General features: G+C 48.5%; 2 protein-coding genes across 6 annotated transcripts in view; one reads left to right on the top strand and one right to left on the bottom strand.

Annotated features, from left to right (window-relative positions):
* Nucleotides 1-13,016, top strand: part of PLP2 (proteolipid protein 2) — a 36,212-nt gene extending 23,196 nt beyond the window's left edge. The window contains exons 4-5 of the mRNA XM_084836150.1: nucleotides 7,171-7,261; nucleotides 11,440-13,016. Coding sequence (XP_084692276.1) covers nucleotides 7,171-7,261; nucleotides 11,440-11,459 — 111 coding nt within the window. The 3' untranslated portion in view covers nucleotides 11,460-13,016. The remainder of the gene's footprint in view (nucleotides 1-7,170; nucleotides 7,262-11,439) is intronic.
* Nucleotides 13,017-15,289: 2,273 nt separating this feature from the next.
* PRICKLE3 (prickle planar cell polarity protein 3) overlaps nucleotides 15,290-19,123 on the bottom strand; it is a 33,331-nt gene continuing 29,497 nt past the window's right edge. For all 5 annotated transcript variants that reach the window (XM_084836131.1, XM_084836133.1, XM_084836130.1 and 2 more), the window contains 3 exons: nucleotides 18,716-18,902; nucleotides 16,986-17,498; nucleotides 15,290-16,862 (listed from right to left, as the gene is read on the bottom strand). In XM_084836131.1, coding sequence (XP_084692257.1) covers nucleotides 16,210-16,862; nucleotides 16,986-17,498; nucleotides 18,716-18,902 — 1,353 coding nt within the window. In that variant the 3' untranslated portion in view covers nucleotides 15,290-16,209. The remainder of the gene's footprint in view (nucleotides 16,863-16,985; nucleotides 17,499-18,715; nucleotides 18,903-19,123) is intronic.

Raw genomic sequence — 19,123 nt, 5'->3', positions numbered from 1 at the left:
CCCTTTAAGGCCTTCATTTGCGTAGATGGGATGCTTATGGAAAGGAGCGAGCAGCCATTCAAGTGGCAAATGGCACTCGAGGGAGCGAACGCCTGTGTGCTGCAGCCAAGCACCACGCAAACTGCCCGGCAGCGCGCCCCACAAGTGCTGGGGATTCGGCGAGCACTGTGAGGGCGGGCGCAGGGTGGTCCGTTCATCCCTAATTCCCACTCACACACTCGTCTCTCCCACTGTGGCTACGTGTAGTTTCTGCAGGGGAATGATGTGCTACAATGCTTTGGAGGAAGAGTTCCATTTTTAATTACCTGTTGATGCAAACAGTGATCTTGAGATAACACGCACACACCCTGCCCAGTTTCCCAAATTCCTCTGCTCTTCTGATTTGGTGACATAATCTGTATCAATAACCCCTCGAGGTGAGAACAGGGACCCTTTGCTCGCCTCTCCTTCCATCCCAATTTAAGTGAGCATTTTGGGACATAGCAAGATTTTTGTTTCTGCTGGCTGCAGTTCCATAGCGGTAACCTATAGACGACTCTACTCTCTTGCAAAACAAAGCAAAAACCTGGAACAATGGGTGCGATCCAGTATTTTGAAGCCCAGTTAGTTTTTCAGTGGGAGAGTTAAGCACATATTTAAAACTCTTTCACTTGAAATCAACGGGGCATCAAAGAGCTTAGGTGTGTCTGGAACATCCATATGAAAGATAGAAAGTCTAACAACAGAGTATTTTTTACAAAAAATTATAAGCTTAAACGGTTTGGCTTCCACCCTCATCAGTAGCTTTGCTGCATATCTATCTCTTTGTGGCTTGAAGACCCCAGCATAGGAATCAATGGGGGTTATTTGACCAGATGCAGCTGCCAAAATAAATCCCCCTTCCTACTTAGAGCTTTTCTACATCATCATCATATTTATATTCCCCCCCCTTTTCCCCCAATACTGGGACTCAAGGCGGCTTTACAACATTAAAACTTGTACAATTAAAACCTATAAATAGAAATATAAATACAAGTGTACAAAAGTTAAAAATATAATTAAATCATCAATATAAAAATTGTAAAAATATCAAAACATTAAAAGACAACGAGAAAAATAGTATCCATCCGTCATATTTTCACAGGTCCAGACTAGTTATCCCCAAAGGCCTGATGGAACAAAAAAGTTTTTACATGCCTACGAAAGCATATCAAGGAGGGTGCCATTCTCGCCTCTCTGGGAAGGGAGTTCGAGAGCCTTGGGGCAGCCACTGAGAAGGCCCTCTCCCGTGCTCCCACCAGACGTGCCTGTGATGGTGACGGGACAAGATCTCAGGGCACGAGTAGGCTCATAGAGGAGAATACGATCTTTCAGATAACCTGGACCCGAGCCATATAGGGCTCTATAGGACATGACCAGCACTTTGAATTGTGCCCGGAAACAGACCGGGAGCCAGTGAAGCTGTTTTAACAGGGGGGTTGTATGCTCCCTGTAGCCAGCCCCAGTCAGCAGTCTGGCCGCAGCTCTTTGAACCAGCTGAAGTTTCCGAACACTCTTCTGAGGCAGCCCCACGTAGAGCGTGTTACAGTAATCCAAACGGGATGTAACTAAGGCATGTGTCACGGTGGCCAAGTCAGACATCTCAAGGCACGGGCGCAGCTGGCACACTCGCTTTAACTGTGCAAAGGCACTCCTGGCCACCACTGAAACCTGGGCATCCAGGCTCAGGGCTGAATCCAGAAGTACACCCAAGCTGTGAACCTGTGTCTTCAGGGGGAGTTAACCCCATCTAGCACAAGCTGTATCCCTATTCCCTGATCTGCCTTTCAACTGACCAGGAGCACCTCTGTCTTGTCTGGATTAAGCTTCAATTTGTTTGCCCTCATCCAGTCCATTACTGCCGACAGACACCAGGTCAGCACCCCAACAGCTTCCTTGGAATTAGATGGAAAGGAAAAGTAGAGTTGGGTGTCATCAGCGTACTGGTGACACCAAACCCCAAAACTCTGGACAACCTCTCCCAGTGGTTTCATGTATATGTTAAATAGCATGAGGGACAAAACAGAACCCTGAGGGACTCTACAAGCCAATGGCCAGGGAGTCGAACAGGAGTCCCCCAACACCACCTTCTGGGTCCACCCTTCCAAGAAGGAATGGAGCCACTGTAAAACAGTGCCTCCAAGTCCCATCCGAGTGAAGCAGCCCATAAGGATACCATGGTCGATGGTATCGAAAGCCACTGAGAGGTCCAGCAGAGCCAACAGGGACACACTCGCCCTGTCTAGTTGCCGGTGTAGGTCATCCACCAAGGTGACCAAAGCTGTTTCTGTCCCATAACCAGGTCTGAAGCCAGATTGAAATGGATCTAGATAATCTGTCTCATCCAGGAATCCCTGGAGTTGGGAGGCCATCACACGCTCCAGTATCTTGCCCAGAAATTGAATATCGGAGACTGGCCGATAATTATACAATATGGTGGGGTTCAAGGAGGGCTTTTTTAACGAAGGTCTCACCACCGCCTCCTTAAAGCAGGCTGGAACTCTGCCTTGGCTAAGGGAGGCATTAACCACTCACCTTACCCACTTGGCCAGTCCACCTCTGCCTGCTTTTATGAGCCAGGAAGGGCAAGGATCCAGAGCACACGTGGTGGCTCTCACCTCTCCCAGGATCCTGTCCACATTCTCAGGCTGTACAAATTGAAAAGTATCCAACAACACTGGACAAGCAGGGGCCAAAGTTACATCCACTGGGTCCATATCAACTATAGCGTCCAAGTCAGAGCACATCCAAGCAATTTTGTCTGCAAAGTGCTGAGCAACTTGTACACAGCGGGGTGTTGAGAGGTTTAAATTATCCTCTTGCAGGCTGGTGTGTAAAAGACCCCTGACCACTTGAAACACCTCCGCCGGATGGCTCTTTGCAGATGCAATAGTGGCAGAAGAAAAAATTTTCTTGCTGCCTGTATTGCCACAGAGTAGGCCTTCAAATAGGCTCTAGCCTGTGTTCGATCAGATTCACTCCAAGTTTTCTGCCAATGTTGCTCTAGTCATCTTCTCACTCGTTTCATCACTGCCAGCTCCCTAGAAAACCAAGGTGCTGGTGCGGCTCCACTTCATGGGAGAGGACGCTCAGGAGCATTTGTGTTCACAGCCCTGGTCATTTCTCCATTCCAGAGATCAGCCAGGGCTTCAACAGAATCGCCTGCCGAGGCAACAGGAAAATCCCCAAGAGCTGTCAGGAAACCATTCAGATCCATCAGTCTTCTGGGGCGGACCATCTTAATCGGCCCTCCACCCCTGCAGAGGTTCCGAGTGCCAGCAAGTCTAAACCCCACCAGGTAGTGATCTGTCCATGACAATGGAACTATAGAGAGTTCCTCCAGTCTCAGATCACTATCACCCCATCCAGCACAGAAAACGAGGTCCAGAGTATGCCCAGCAGCATGGGTGCGACCAGATACCTTCTGGGACAGACCCATGGTTGTCATGGCGGACATGAAGTCCTGAGCCGCTCCCGACAGGGCAGCCTCAGCATGGATGTTGAAATCCCCCAGCACAACAAGCCGAGGGGTCTCCAACACCAACCCTGAGACTACCCTGGCTAGCTGAGAAAGGGAGACTGTTGAGCAGCGGGGTGGACGGTACACCAACAGAATCCCTATTGTGTCCCGGGCACCCACCTTCAAATACACACACTTGAACCCAGCAGACTAAGGGATAGGGCACCTGGTCAGGGGTATCGAATCCCGATAGACCACTGCCACTCCACCTCCCTGCCCCCCAGGTCTTGCCTGCTGCTGGACAGAGAACCCTGGAGGGCAAAGCTGAGAGAGATTAAGCCCCTCTCCCCCACTTCATCCAGCCAGGTTTCTGTAATTCAGGCCAGGTCAGTGTGCTCATCCAAGATCAAGTCCTGGATAGCAGTTGTTTTACCATTCACTGACCTGGCATTCAGCAGCAGCAGTTTCAACCCAGGGGTCTGTTGCCAGGGCTATCCAGGTTATTTGAGTTGGGGGACAGTTAGCACCCTATTGTTACAGACTCTGTCTTTGGAGTGTGACTGTCTCCCCCCTCCGTATCTATATTGCTCTGGCTGTGGGCTTCGAACTCTTAATTTAGAGGAACCAAGATAGTGATAAATCAGATCCAGGTTTATTTACAAGGAGATATTTTATTGAGTACAGTCAGAACACAGGCATACCCAGTGGTTGGATCAAACAGCTTCTCTGAACGCAGAGCCATGGGGTAAAATGGGTTTTATACCATACATGTTAGCAGTGAGGCAGCATGACAGCAGCAAGCACCAACTAGCATCGATTCCCAGCATAAACTAGCAGTGCTTGGTTCTCAGCACAGCTACCTGCAATTTTAAGACAAACAAACTTCACTTCTCAGACCCATCTTGATAAGACAGTCTACTCATTAGTATGGAATGGGCTTGAGGTTACCATATCGCTCTTTGACGCATCCTGGTAAATCAAGAGGCCTGTTAGGGAAAACATCAGCCTTCTGAACCAAAGTTAGAGAGCACTATGAATCATCTAAACCTAGGCTGACCATATTTCCTTGAGACAAAAACGGGATATTGGGATGACAATAGGGATGGCCGAAAATTTCTCCCTGAAACTTCAGGGGGCCGAGTGCCAACGCATTCGGCCCCCCGAAATTGGTGGGGAAATTCTCCGCCGGCCCCCCGCCCCCCCCCCGGGATGGGACTTACCGTGGCCGAATGTCACTCTCGGCAGCGGGTCCCGGCGGCAGTTCGGCGGGGGCGGGGGTGGGGGCGAGGGCGGCGGCCGGTCTCCCGACCGGCTGCCACCACTGCCATTGCAAAAAAAAAAAGTAAAGTAAAAAAAAAAAACCCACACACACACCCGTGATAGGCTACGTAACAATTTACGTAGCCTATCACGGCTAGATTTCCAAAGTCATTCGTGATAGGCTACATAAATCGTCACGTAGCCTATCACGGGTGATTTTGGGGGGGGGAAAAAAGCACGTACGCAAATGGCGGCGGCCCATGGGCGGCGCCATTTGCGTTCCTTATTTTGGCACATCTAGTCTATGTAAAGATTTACGTGGACTACGGCGAAAATAAGGGAACGCTATTTGCGTTGCCCTTATTTTCGCCATAGTCTACGTAAATCTTTATGTAGACTAGACGTGTCAAAATAAGAAACGCAAATGGCGGCGCCCACGGGCTGCCGCCATTTGCGTACGTGCTTTTTTTTTTTTTTTAAGTCACCCGTGATAGGCTACGTGACGATTTACGTAGCCTATCACGACTGACTTTGGAAATCTAGCCGTGATAGGCTACGTAAATCGCTACGTAACCTATCACAGGTGTGTGTGTGGTGTTTTTTTTTTTTACTTTTTTTTTCACGGCCGGGTAGACGGGGCGCTTCTATCCAGCCTGAATTTCGCCGGTGAGGGATGGGGCGCCTTCCCCCCCGGCCTGAATTTTGGCTGGGCGAGGCGGGGCGCCTCCCCCCCTCGCCTGAACTTCGGGGGGAGAACCGAAGCGCCTCCCCCCCACCGCGAAGCAAGCTTCGAGAACAGGTAAGGGACTTTCGTCCATCCCTAGATGACAAAAACGGTACGGGTTATGTAATATTCCATATTCATGAAAAAGGAAGACGATAACAGAAGTTTTATTACATGAACATATTGAGCTAACAATTATTCTTCAGTGACAGAACTCATACAAAAATTTAGGTAGACATAGAGGGGGACTGTGTTTCACCACGATCGTACCATGAATATTTCTCCGATGAAGTAAATGAACACCCCAACTGCTAACACAAGCCAGTAAATGCTAATGTCCCACCGGAGAGTTCCGCTGTAATAAAAAAATAGCTAACAGCCTGTTGAACTGAAATATGAGTCTGAAAAGTCCGAATCAAACTGAATGTAGGGCAGAAAGAATCTCTATGGGCAGAATGATGGTAAAAATAACAGTAAGACTCACCTACCTGGCTCCCACACACTGAATGGGGCTTAGCAACTGCCTCTTGAATTCCCCACCACTGCAGACAAGCAAGGGGGCGGCGTCTGATCGTCGCTAGCTCAAGAAGCCTGGCCCTGACTGGATAAAGTAAATGGAACTTCCTCTTTCGTCACACTAGTAGTTTTACTGCACGCATTGAGTAGCATAGAGCCTTATGATAAACGTGTTCAGTTTGTAACAAAAAATTAAAAACGGGACAAAATTGACATTTATATTAAAATGACGGGACGGTCGGGAAATATGAAAAAAAAACCGGTACTGTCCCGTTTAAAATGGTACATATGGTCAGCCTATCTAAACCCCTCTAAAACTACTAATAGCTTGGTTCAGGCCCGGGGCCTTACAGTATCTCCCTCTGCCCTGTAGAACCGTAATGGATGCTCCCTGGCTCCCATCACCTCCCCCCTGCTTTAAAAATCACATCTAGTGCAGGCAGTCCAACAGGCCACACTGAGGCAAATACTCCCCTTCCCTCCTTTCAAGCAGGGGGACAGGCCCCCTTTGGTGTTGCCCCCTTCAGTGGTGACACCTGCCAGCGGCGATCCTGCCCCCACCAGGGCCTGCGTTTTATGCCCCAGCTCCCACAGGTGTTGCAGCTGGGAGCGGGGTGGTGCTTGGCTGGACCTGGGTCTGCAAGGGGGCAGAGTAGAAGTCCCCCAGGTGGAGATAGAGCTCCAGCAAGGCAGCAGCAGCAGCGAGCGCACTGGATCACACCTGCCTTACAACACTGAAGGACTTCCTCTCCTTGCAGGAACAATGGAAAGAGTTATTATTGTGGCAATTATTGTGTGCTCATCATTCCCTACTCATGGTTGTTTACAGGTTCTTTAGCTGGCGTTGTGACCCTCCAGTTTTGCTTCTGTTTTTAAACAGCATTTTTGGCTCTTTTTTTACAGCAGGGAAAATGAGGTATTGTTTGTGAAAGTGAAAGACAATACTTCTTTCACTTGTGTATTTGTGCTATTATGCTATACCACAGTGCCACCTAGAGATTATGTAGTGGAACAGCAGGAAAGGAAACCCTCTTCGTGTAGAGCTCAGATCTCAATTCTGCAATGAAACAGAAAGTAGATAACAGCAGATTAACAGACTTGTGTAGAAAAGCTCTTAGACTGCTTCTGCAAAAAAAATGTATTATAAAGAGCGGAGAGGTACCTAAACTAAACTCACATTGCTTTTCACCAGGTGTTTGGAATTCTGACGGGAATCCTCTTTGGCTATGATGCCTACACCATCTTACCGAGCCTCAGGAAAGGACATACCTCAGCTCCCACTGGTAGGTCCTCCCAGATGAAAGAGATGAGGTGTGTGATCTAGTCTGGGCAACTGCACCAACAGTGAGCCAGACAGACAGAAGAAACCTTGCTGGATTTTTTTAAATTAATAATTTAGGGTTTTATTTGTGTTTATATATAAAGAAGAAGCTAAGCACTCACTGTTTCTTGTCATCTGCAAGCTTAGGCATTCCCTAACTCAGCCTTCCCCAACCTGGGGCCCTCCAGATGTTTTGGACTTCAATTTCCATCAGGCCCAGCCAGCAGGACTAGTGGACAGGAATGCAGGGAGCTGTTGTCCAAAACATCTGGACAGCACCCAGTTGTAGAAGGCTGTTCAGGGCATAGGTTAACAATTTAGGTTCTTTGAGGAAAAAAGAAAGGTCAGTTTGACTGCAAGCCTCACACAGTGTCTAAAGAGCTGGAAAATCTGTCTGCTTCTGGGAGGGAGACAGGGAAACGGGGCTTCCACACTAGTCTCTTTCTCTGGAATTGGCATCCTTTGTTCACACATTTATTTGTGGAGCATCTGCACAATGTCCTTGCTAGCCTGCTATATTCCAGTGTGTGCATGCGTGTGTGTTTGGGCTGCTTCCAGATGAGCATTTATTCTGGAATCACCACAGTTCACTCATGTTTTACAGGGCATCCAGACGACAGTGTCATCCATTTGTAATCCTTCCGATGCTGCTTCGGTCTTTTTTTCATGCAGAAAGCCTGACTTTTTAGAGAAGAATGGAAGAGAAATGCAATCTCTACCGATATAGATGTCCTCTGAGCTAGTCTTCTGTCTGCCTTAAGAGGTGCAGTTTAGACATGGGCAGGGACGGGTTGTGCAGGTGAACCTATCCCAGCTCAGCACAAATTCAGCAGTGGGCCCCATTTTTATCACTCATTTATTTATTTTAATTGGTCTTTTAAGTAGCGCAGAAACACCTTTCTGCCTATCTATATATTTTAAAAGATATTCAAATAATAGCGAATAATGCTTGAATGAAAGGGGAGTGTTACACAGTATCCCCTGACAGTGTGGAAAGTCAGCTGCCATTCCACTTGTAGCCTACAGCGGAAGAGCAATGCTTGATTAGCTCTGGGAGTTGTCTGCCTGGAAGCACCCTTTCCCTCCCCACCGTAGGCCTGTGTCATGGCCTCACTGGTGGAGGAGGAGCTGGAACCCCCAGAGACCAAGGACACCACAGCTCAGGTACTGCCACCAGACCAGCAGGACCCTGCACCCTCAGGGGTGATGGCTGCAGGTCCATCTCTGTCTGGAGGAGGGGACTCTGCCTGTGAGGCAGAGGCTGAACAACTCTCTGGCCCCCAAGAGTGTCGTTGCCTCGAGCAACAAGCAAATAGGACCCCTGTGAGACAGAGTCCTCGTTTGCAGAGAGGGACTCCTTGGGGAAAGCGACTCAGGAGTAGGGCTCTGAACAGGGAGCTCTGATTACTGCAGCTGAACTCTGAGTGAGGCCTCAGCAAGCTTTGGAGTTAAAAGCCATCAGTGTGGACTTAAGGATTCTCTACACGAGGCTCGGGTTTGGTCACTCATGGTAATTTACGGGTCCTTTATATGACATTGTCCACCTCCATGGCCTCTCCCGTGCTTTCCAACCATTATCACAGCTTTTTTCTTAATGGGGAAAATGCAGTATTTAATTTTAATCACATATTGAAGTGCTGCAATGGGCTCCTGTCTGCAATTCCACAGTGTCATTTAGTGGCTATATAATGAAACATGGAACTTGCAGAGAGAAAACCCCTGGAAAAAAGCACGCGTAAAGGAGCCGATCTTACTCCCACAAAGGATTTGTAAGCAGAAGCCCTGGTAAAGGCGCAGGATAAAAGCCAGGTGTAGAGAAACCTTTAGCCAGTTTTGGAACAACACCATTCTTCCAGGTCGCGTGGCATTTACCTTGTTTCCTGGACTTTACCCTGTGATCTATGCTCTGTGTCTCTGACCTTTGGATTCCCTATCAACCCTGCCTCTGGACTGCGTAACGTATCTGACTGGGTGTCTGCATTCTGACGTCTGCCTGTTACTTGGACCACTCCTGTCTTAAGCGTGAACTCTGCTGGATAGAACCCTGCATGCTTGAATGTTTGCTGGCTTCACTGCGTGGCTTCTGTGTTAGCCCTGCACTCAGAGACCGCTACAGTCAAAGCAGGACAGCCTGATTTGCTTTCCTCTGGCTTGAGTTCTGTGATGAAATGCAATTGCGGCACCAGGTTCTGTGCCTTTAAATGAAATCACTTCCTCTTTGAAAATTCAGGGCTTCCTGTTTTTTTTCCTGTTGATTGGGACTTGGGTATCAGTGAGGAGCAACCTGATTAATCCCTTGAATACTTTCTGAATTGCCCCAGTGTCATTCTCTCTGTGGGGGGGTACTGGTTTCCTGTCACTTTTCAATTGTTTCCGGATGAGGCTTTTATCATGCAATCACCCTCCTGCATTCACAACAGGCTCAGACATCACTGTCTTCCATATATAACTGTCCCAAGTTTTCTCACCGTTTCTCTCATCTTACTTCTTTCCCCAAGAAAGTCTGTTAAGGAGGAAAAGGTGCAATAGCTGAACATGTCTAGAGCCCTCTCTTTGGAAGCACTCTTTACATTTCATTTCATGGTGAAACTGTGCATAAAAAGTGCTACTTTTTATTTTTTTCAAAGAATGAAAAATGTAATTGGTAACTGCATCCTCCTCTCCACCCACACAGGCACCCCCCCACCCCCAAGAAACTGGTATGGGGCAATTTAGGGAAGCTGTTTGAAGGGATAAAAAAGAGGCTGTTCCTCAGAATTTTTCCCTAACCCAGATCAACACGAAGCAACCCAACAGGCTGTGATCTTGCAAAAAGGAAGCTTTTCTTTACTATTAGAAAGCAAATTTTTGCTGAATGGAACTTCCTTGTGAGGAAACATTATGGTAGGATCTTGACCAGCGGGAAGAGCATTGCCAGATAATATAGCAGTCGATTAAGTTGCCATGTGGAATCTCCTGTTCTGCCTCCAATTCCAGCTAATGGGGGAGCAGGCAGGGGAGCAATGGCTGTTCAGTGGGGGTCTAGTGCGGTGGCACCCACCAGTTCTGAGGAAGAGGGGCACGAGGGCAGATTGGGTGGGGACGTGCTCAGCTGGGGTCTCCAGTGTGGTACCCGTGGGCACCAATGTGCCCGCAGACACCTCCCTTGGTGCTTGCCGGACTCCCTGCCCCTCCTGATTTTTATTTTATTTCTTAAGAGTTGTTTTAATTACACTTTTTTTCCAACTGGAGGCAGTCATGCTGCAAAGGAAAATGCTGTCCTCCAGCACCACCTTTATTTGGGTTCCAAAGAGTGATTTTGTGTTTTGGAGCTCAGCCCCCCACCTCTGCCTTGGCCTTAAGTTCTTGGGCAAGTTACTTTTCTTTGGGTCTCACCAGTTTGCCTTCTGGGAAATGAGTGAGTTGTGACCAGCCACACCCAGTGTGGTGGCCATTTTATGAATGAGCAAGCTACCCCATGGCAGCCATTTGTGAGAGTGCCCACAACAAAGCACTCTCAAAATTCCAGATGTGCCCACTGACCAAAAGCCGTGAGCATCATTGGTCAGCAAGCAAGGGGGTGTGTGGAAACCCCCCTATGGTATCTGGGGGCGGAAGAGGCTGCATGGGCAGAAAAAGGAGTTGACAAGCTGGGAGGCAGTAAACTCACACACTAATGCGCTTCCCACTGTGGAGCCCTCCAGCTGTTTTGGACTACAACCCCCATCAGCTCTAGTCAGTGTGGCCCATGGTCAGGGCTGATGGGACTTGCAGTCTGGAGGGCACCATATTAGGGAAGCGTGCATTAAAGTGAGCTACACTTTATATGTTGTCTCTGTATGTACTGTCTGTGTGTTTTTATGTAAATGGTTTTTAAACTTTGTATACTGTATTTTTAATGGTTTCTAATCTTTGCAAACTGCCGGGAGAGCTTTGGCTATGGAGCGGTACAGAAATGATAATATGATGATGATACGCAGTCCAGTCTTTAAGTGGCAAGTATTGCATTAATTCCCTAAAGAGCGTTCCTGAAGCTGCTGCCCTCCAGAAAACTATGCTGGCTAGGCGTGACTGTAGTCCAGCACATCTGGCAGGTGCCAAGTTGCTGCTGCAGAGACGAATCTTGCTCATGCCTGCTTGTGGTCTGTCTGCTCTTCACAGGGCCTACAGATGGGATCTGAGGACGCCGTCTGTCTTCCACATCGTGACGAAGCACCACCACGCTGGACCCGTCTGCTCTAGCCTCCTCCTGGGTCTGTCATGGGAAGCTACCCCAGCCTATCAACTCAGCAGCATCACGGTCTCTCTCACCCTCCGATGCCTCCGTTCGGGTCACCAACCTTCGAACAGATGGTTCTTCTCCCCTAATCTCCACCAATTTCTGACAGTGGAAAAGGAAAGCAGTTTCAGGCACCTTATACAGATCCCAATAAAATGGGTTTGCAGATGTATAGGTTTGTGCGTCCAGGAAGCTTCAGATCAGTTTTAGAGTTTGGTGGGATGGAGGGGAGAAAACAGGACCTGGATTCGATCTGCAGTTCTAGAAAAGGGAGTCAGGGAGTGAAATAGAAGGCAGCTCCACAGGCCCATTAAGTGCCTTCCCTTTTCTGTGCCAGTTTCCTTGGCTCTAAAATAGGGAGAGGGGGACCAAAGGCTGGGTGCTTGCACCTAGTTTACATATAGTCCTATCTCACTCCGACGTCTCCAGATGAGAGGTCGGCGTTTTGAAGGAATCTAATGAATAACTAGGTTTTTAACATGTTTTTAATAGTTCTTAAAGAAGATAGATCTAACTCTATACCTCGTCAAGGATGTGTTTTGAGATTTTTATTAGGCCATTTTGAATGGCGACTGTGACGAAAATGCGATTTGACAATTAAAAAAAAAAAAGCTGAACACTTAAGGCCCTATCTTGCCGCTGTAGTCCTTTCCTACTCCACTCATTGATGATCAGCTCCCCTTTTTTTGGCTAGGAAATAATGTATTTATAGCCTCCCACACTCCACTTTTTATGGGGTGCCGGTCTTCAAAGAGCCATCAGGTTACGGGCAGGCTTGTGTGTGTGTGCTGTGCTTTCACACAAGCAGAAAGATGGCTGCAAAGATACTGTATGCTTGAAACCTTACCAGGGAGCAGGGAGGTTTCTGAATTGGACTTCCAGGCCTCAGAGCACGGGGGCTCCAGTGGCCTTGCGTCGTTTATTGCCCCTCCCTGCTTTCAGAATAAGTTATGTAAATAAACACTTTCGGAATTATATGAAAAAGAATGTATGTGCAAATTCATATGCTTGTTAAGGCTCACAGAATTCCGTTTTTCCTTAGCAGAGAACTTGGGTTACTTTGGTGCGGACTTCTGGATTTTATTTTGGTATAGTGCAGACTGCACACAGCCTTGGTTAGGGGGCTCGGTGATATATATATATGGAGACAGACCATAGGATAAGGGACCTTTTTTCTTCTTCTAGTGGAATTTAAGCTTGAAACGTTTCTCCCACCCGTATGGAATAGGGGCACGGACGGGGGAGGAAGGAGAGGTATCTTTACTATCCCAAACTGCCAACCCGCCCAGTTCTCCCTTGCTGTTTCTGCCCTTCCCTGTTGGTGGCCCCTCAGGCAGCTTGAATCTATTTTGTGCTTGTTGGAGGAAACAAAATACATGGTTTAAAATGCAAATAAAAACATAGCTAAATTGGTACTAAGTCTGCTTTCTTTTTGACGGCATTCATAAACGTTTTCTTCATTTTGCCTTATGTAGTTTTTGCGCGCACGTACATTTTAGATGCCCAACAGACTTTTCTTTTTTCTTTCTTAAAAGGACATTTTGTTTTAAAGCTTGTTTCCAGCCCTCACAGAGCAGATACATTTAAAATCATACATGAAGAGCTCTAAGCTGTAGAAGGCAAATTAATTGCAGGCATTGTTGCATTAATCCTTCTTTTCTTCCCATCCACCCACCCACCCTTTTGCATGTAGCCGTCATTAAAAAAAAAAAAAAAAGAATGCTTTGCTATCTCAAGCACATTCTGGAGAGGCTAATTTCCTAAAGGTGGTATATTTCAGGAACTGCATTGGGTCCTTGTTTGCTCCCATTCCCCTGAAGGCCTCACAGGAGCCAAGCTTACCTTCTCCTTAGCTGTCATGCTAACTTCATCTGTGAGCCATGATCATCTGGGTGGGGTAGCCTTCCCCAACTTGGCACCCTCCAGATGCAGTGGACTACAACTCCCAGCTATTCCCCAGCTAACTATTCTGGGAGTTGTAATACAGCACATCTGGAGGGCACCAGGTTGGGCAAAGCTGGGGTAGACTGTTCTGGCCATCAGTGCTCAACCCTAACAGTCGGCCTGGGAATGGTCTGAAGGCACTTGCTGAAGTTAAGCAGGCCAGGGGCAATGGGTGGCTGAAGCCACCTAAGAATGCAGTGTGCTGTGTCTATCATCCTAGAAGAAAAGTGGGTATGGTATATTTTTAGTTCACCCAATAACAAATATTCAATAAACACGCACAGTTGTAAGATCAGCTACTCTGCCCCAAGCCCTTTGCACTGGGCCTCTTTGACCTGTCCCGTTCCCAATTCCCACAGCCGCCTGTGCATTGTATAGTATTGCATTTGCAGAGAATCGTAAGAGAACAGCAGCTCGCAGAGGAGTGGTGGACAGAATGCTGGACTTCGGATCAACCATGAAGCTTGCTGGGTATCCTTGGGCCAATCGCCATCTCGCCCCTGCGCCTTGGGTTGTTTATTGGATGATAAAATTGGGGTAATGACCCTATGGAGGCTGCCTGTAGCTCCCTGGAGGAAGGACGGGACACAAATGAGATTTTGGTAGAAAGGCAGGGTACACGTTAAATAAATGAAAAACAGGGTAAAATAATAAAAATATTAAGCAAAATAATAAAATAGCATAGATAATAAAGAATAAAATGCAGGAAAATGACAGCATGGCAATAATCTGGCTGGGAGCTTTGGCCCAGTTGCTTAAATGTTATGTAGGGCTTGAACAATGCCAGGGAAAATGCACTGTAGGCTGTCATTGTCTGGTATGGGGGGTGTGTGTGTGTGTGTGTGTGTGTAACAACAAATATGGGGCTGGCTTTAGAGAGGGGGAAATTCTCTCTAGAGGACAACCCTGACTTACATAGCAGAACTTGGCTGTATCCAATTTAATCCTGGTACATGAATGAGTTCAGTATGTGGTACTGTTTTTTTTTCCCTCCCGCACATGAATGTGGGCATTTTGATTGCCAACTCACACAAGCAAGCACTATGTACGCAAGGTCGCCATTAAATATTTTATCAGGCACAAGCCTTCATTCAGTTGTTATATGGTAGACAGAAGAAAGTTTCAATGTGCCTTTTAGTGCTGCAAGGCAATCAGGGCTGTGTGTGTTCTGTATTTCTGTAGACACACCAAGTGGGCATCAAACATCCCATGAATCATAGCTTTCATTTATTTAAAAAAAAAACCCACACATTTTGAGCTCTTATGGCTATGAAGATGTGCTCCAAAATGTATGGGCAGTGCTATCCCCCAAACCAGCTGCTTTCCCCTGAAAGAGGAAAGGAAGTATCACCCTTCGTAGAATGGTCAGATCCAAACAACTTAATTGTGTTTGCGTTATAGTAGGCCATTATAGTATTTTGGGGACAGGACATGTCATAATTTTTAAAAATAGTCTGGGCTGGCTTCCAGTGGCTTGGTTATGAAACAGGTGAAGAGTTGTATTTTCGCATCAACTGAAGTATTTTAGCATTTCCTGCATGGCCCAAGATAGGATATGAATGTCACCAAGTTACCATGACCCCCTATACATTTTGTGTATTTTAGTAATCGTTCTTACTATGCAGCTTAGTGTGGCACACTACTCTTGTGGAATTGCTTCTACAATGCCAGTTGTTTCTTCGCTCCCACCCCAAAAACACAAACCAGCACAGGACCCCTCCCCCTACACATCTTCCACTCAGCTTGCTAAGGCCCAGCTCCCTGTAATGATCCACTGCAGCACAGAAGTGCTTTCATAAATTTTTATTTAAATTTCACTTAAATTAAAACCCTTAATTAGAAAAAAACAAAATCTTAAAAATTGCAATCTTGAGAGATGCTCACCATGTGCAGCGGGGACTGGACGGGGAAAGAGAACAGTAGTTCCAGTTGGAGAGAGGGATGTGCTGTGGGCTCTGCCCCATAAAGGACACCTTGTGCCCATATTCAATGTACCAGCTGGGGAACAGAGTTTAACCCCACCCCCCAAAAACACACACATCACCAAAACACCTTGCTTATAGAGAAGAAGCACCCAAAAGCTTGAAACCATGCAGCCTTGCTACAGGCATACATTAATAATGGCAACTTGAAGGATCAAGGCTCAAAAGGGTCACCCAGGAGAGGTAACAGGAGTTCAGAGGTCACAGTGGAAAGGTCAAACCCGAAGTTTAAGGGGCCCCAGGTAAGAAAATGCAGTTTGAAGCTCACAGGGCAGACTGTGCAGAGGTTTAATGGACCACCACTCTGAAGGTTCAAGACGAAAGGGTTGATCAGTGTTTGGAAGGTCACAGTTGAGAGGTCAAAAGGCCACAATGGAAAATAAACACAACCAAAGTTCAAAGACCACCACAGACAGGAGTTCAAGATTCTTCACAGAAGGGTCACATCTAAAGATCAACGGTCATGATGGAGAAGCCAGTGCTCAGTGTTCCCTGAGGAAAGGTTGGAAGATTTTAACAGTCGTGATGAAGAAGAGGTCACTTTCCGAGGAAGAGTCACGCGTCAAAGAGGTCATAGTGGAAGAAGCAATGGGCAATGGGTCCAAGCCAATTTTCAGAGGCCCACAGACAAAATGGTCAACACTGAACGGTTTCGACAAGCCAAACGGGATCCTGACTTCACAGCTGGATCATTACAGCCAAAGTCCATTAAGGTGAAGATCAGGCTTATGCCACCACGCAGTTCTTGTCCCGGACCACCCGCAGTCGTCGGCGCTGTTGTTTACGTGTAGAGTCAGTAGATGGTGTGGTCTCTGTGGGGCTAGCTCCCCCACGTAGGTGGGGGGGCAGGGGTATTGGCTCCCCCAGAAAGTAGCCTTCCTCCTCTGAGGAGGAGTCGGAGGAGTCTGAGGAGCTGAAGTCCCATCCCTGGGGTGGGTAGCGCCGGTGCCAGGCAGGAAAAGCACCCTCGGAAGCTGAATAGGAGAGATTTGCTCCTCTCCTCTCCCCTGTGCCTTTTCTCGGCCTCCAGCCCTGGCTCCCCAGGTTGAGCGAGTTGTCTGAGGTGGAGTGAGGGTGCCCCCGGTTGGCCCCTCCATTCTGCAGTGGCCGGTGGGCGTTCAGGGAGGTCTGCTCGGGACAAAGAGTGCTCAGCTCTCCCGAGACTAGCGGTTCCCGGAAGCTAACCCGGGGTACCCCTCCCCGGGCAAAACTCCCCGTCCCCAGCTCAGCCCCCTCACTGAGTCGTGGCCGGGCAGATGCTTGAAGCTTGGAAGCTGAACTGCTGCTCCAGTCAGGGATTTTGGAAGGGGGCAGGCCCAACTCTGGCATGGAATGGCGCAGGGGGGAGGTGCGCTGGAAATGCGGCCGGATCTCAGTCCCTGAGGGAGAAACAAGACTGTTAGAGAGGAAGAGAGGAGAGAGGCCCAGACTCTGAATCTAGGAGTCTTCCCCAATGACAGCACACATTTGTGATGGGCATATGCTCCTTGGCTCCCTCTCACCTGTTCCCGGCTCCTGGTCAGCGGCTGCTGGTGGGCAAGTCGAGGTCCCCCGCGAGGTACATTTCACCGGCTCCTCGCAACTCTTGCTACAGCCTGAACCGTTGCTATCTGGATCCGAGAGCTCCTCCGTTTCTGTGGGCATCTCCTCCCCAGCTCCAGACAGTCCACTCCAGCTCCTTCGGATCCTTGGGGCTGAGCTAGGAGGTGCCGGCTGCCCCCCGAAGGACACGGAACAGGCAACGTGGGAGGTGGGCGAGCGCCGGGCCTGAACCCGCCGCTGCTGCCAGCTGGCTCGCCGAGAGTCCTGGGAACGGGCACTCTGGAAAGCTGAGTCGCAGGAGTCTGAGCCGTTGGGGTCTTCGCCCAGGCTGCAGGCCCGAGAACAGAAGATCTGGCCCTGCTTGGGCAGGAAAGGCTTCCCTAGCAGGGGCTGGTGGCAACGGGAGCAGCTGAAGCAGGCATCCGTGGCATGCCAGTGCTGGCCCTCGTAGGTCATCTGGCCCTGGTCAATGCCTGCAGGGAGAGGACAAGTCCAGAGTCAAGCCCTTCATTTTACACAAACATGGAGCTGGAAGGGACATCCAAAGGTCACCGTTTCCAACCTCCTTGCCAATGCAGGAAATCCATTATGCATAATGTCCCAGGGAATCATGTCTTTCTGGACTGGAAGTTTTTTCCTCCTGTTTGCTGATGTGTGCAAACTGGCTGTGGCTGCTCACCAGGAACAGACATCAGCCTGATTCGCGCATAACGCTAAGCCATGGTGTGGTTTGCTGAAAGCTGGCGTGCTGTTATGTCCGAACCCATCCCCACAAACAAACCGTGATTTGTTATCCAGCTACAAACCACAAACAGAAGCCACAAACAGATTTTGTTTGCTTACAAAACCTGGCTTATTTAAACCATGGCTTGTTGTGATGTCTGAACTCAGATCCATGGCTTATCCATGGCTTGTTTGTGCTGGGGCCCACTCTGAAACAGAGGTGCCAACCAAAACCAAACCACTCTGAAGGCTGGCAAAATGGGCCAGAGAGAAACAAAACAGAAATAGGGAAAACAAACCAGCTTGTTTGCAAGACAATTCATGGATAAAGAAACAAAACAGGGTTGATATAAACCATGGCTTAGTATTACGTGTGGATGAGCCATTGACTTTTTAAATGCTAAGTAGCACTCTCTATTAAGAACACTCTCTTTTTTGCAAATGGGGTGCAGCCCACATCTCATTCAGAGTGTGGGAGTCATACTTATCCTACCTTTCCTTTAGAAAGAAGCCAAAATATACATTATCTGATTGCATTTTTTCCTGTCTTAATTGTGTGAAAAAGCAGCCACACGTGGGCCAAATGAGGATCAGCACAGCAGTGAGCAAGGAGCGTGGTTTTTAAAACCTTTAAAATCTTTTAAAACCCTGTTGCCATGTGTCCTGTCGTCTTGAGAAAAATACGCCACCCCAAAGCTGCTCTTGGCATGCATTTAACGCAAGGTGGAGTCTGGCCCCCAGAGCGGCTTACGTGGGGTTTCCAGTGGTTCCCCAGCAAAGCACTAATCAGGTCCACATCTTTTTGGCTTCTCCACTGCTATAGGATTAGCTGCTCCCAGACCACTCTGGCCTTTCAAGATAAGGCTTGGGGCCCTTGGAAGACTCCAGGCACCTTCTCCCATCCACAGTCCACACAAAGCTTGGACGGTAGTGTCCCTCCCAACTCCCAGGCGCGGCATTTCCATACCTATGTGCTCCCCACAGGCATCGCAGTACTCTGCATAGAGGCTCTCATAGCAGCAGCAGCAGTAGGGGCGACTCTGGCGCATGATGTAGCGTTGCCCGCCCAGCGCTTCCTCGCACTCAAAGCAGCAGAAATGGCGCATGTGCCAGTGGCGACCCTCGGCCTCCGTGCACTCGTCTGCAAAGATAATCTGGCAGGGGGAAGGGAAAAATGAGTCGGTGGAAGGGAGGCAACCCAAAGAAAGATGGGTGGGATCCAGATTTAAGCTGGATCAACTGCGCTTGCAGAAGTGGACTTCCCCACCCCCTCCTTCCCATGGCAGCAACACAGAGCGTCAAGAGACCCTCCTGAATGGGGGGAGCTGCGGTGTGTGTGTGTGATTCCCAAAAGTTGGGCAGAGGGAGATTCTGC

Source organism: Heloderma suspectum, chromosome 2 (assembly GCF_057233095.1).
Source record: "Heloderma suspectum isolate Gila_16-S chromosome 2, 16-S_ref, whole genome shotgun sequence".
Classification (NCBI taxonomy): domain Eukaryota; kingdom Metazoa; phylum Chordata; class Lepidosauria; order Squamata; family Helodermatidae; genus Heloderma; species Heloderma suspectum.
The sequence above is the reverse complement of the archived record's forward strand: the minus strand, read 5'-3'. Positions and strand labels throughout refer to the sequence as shown.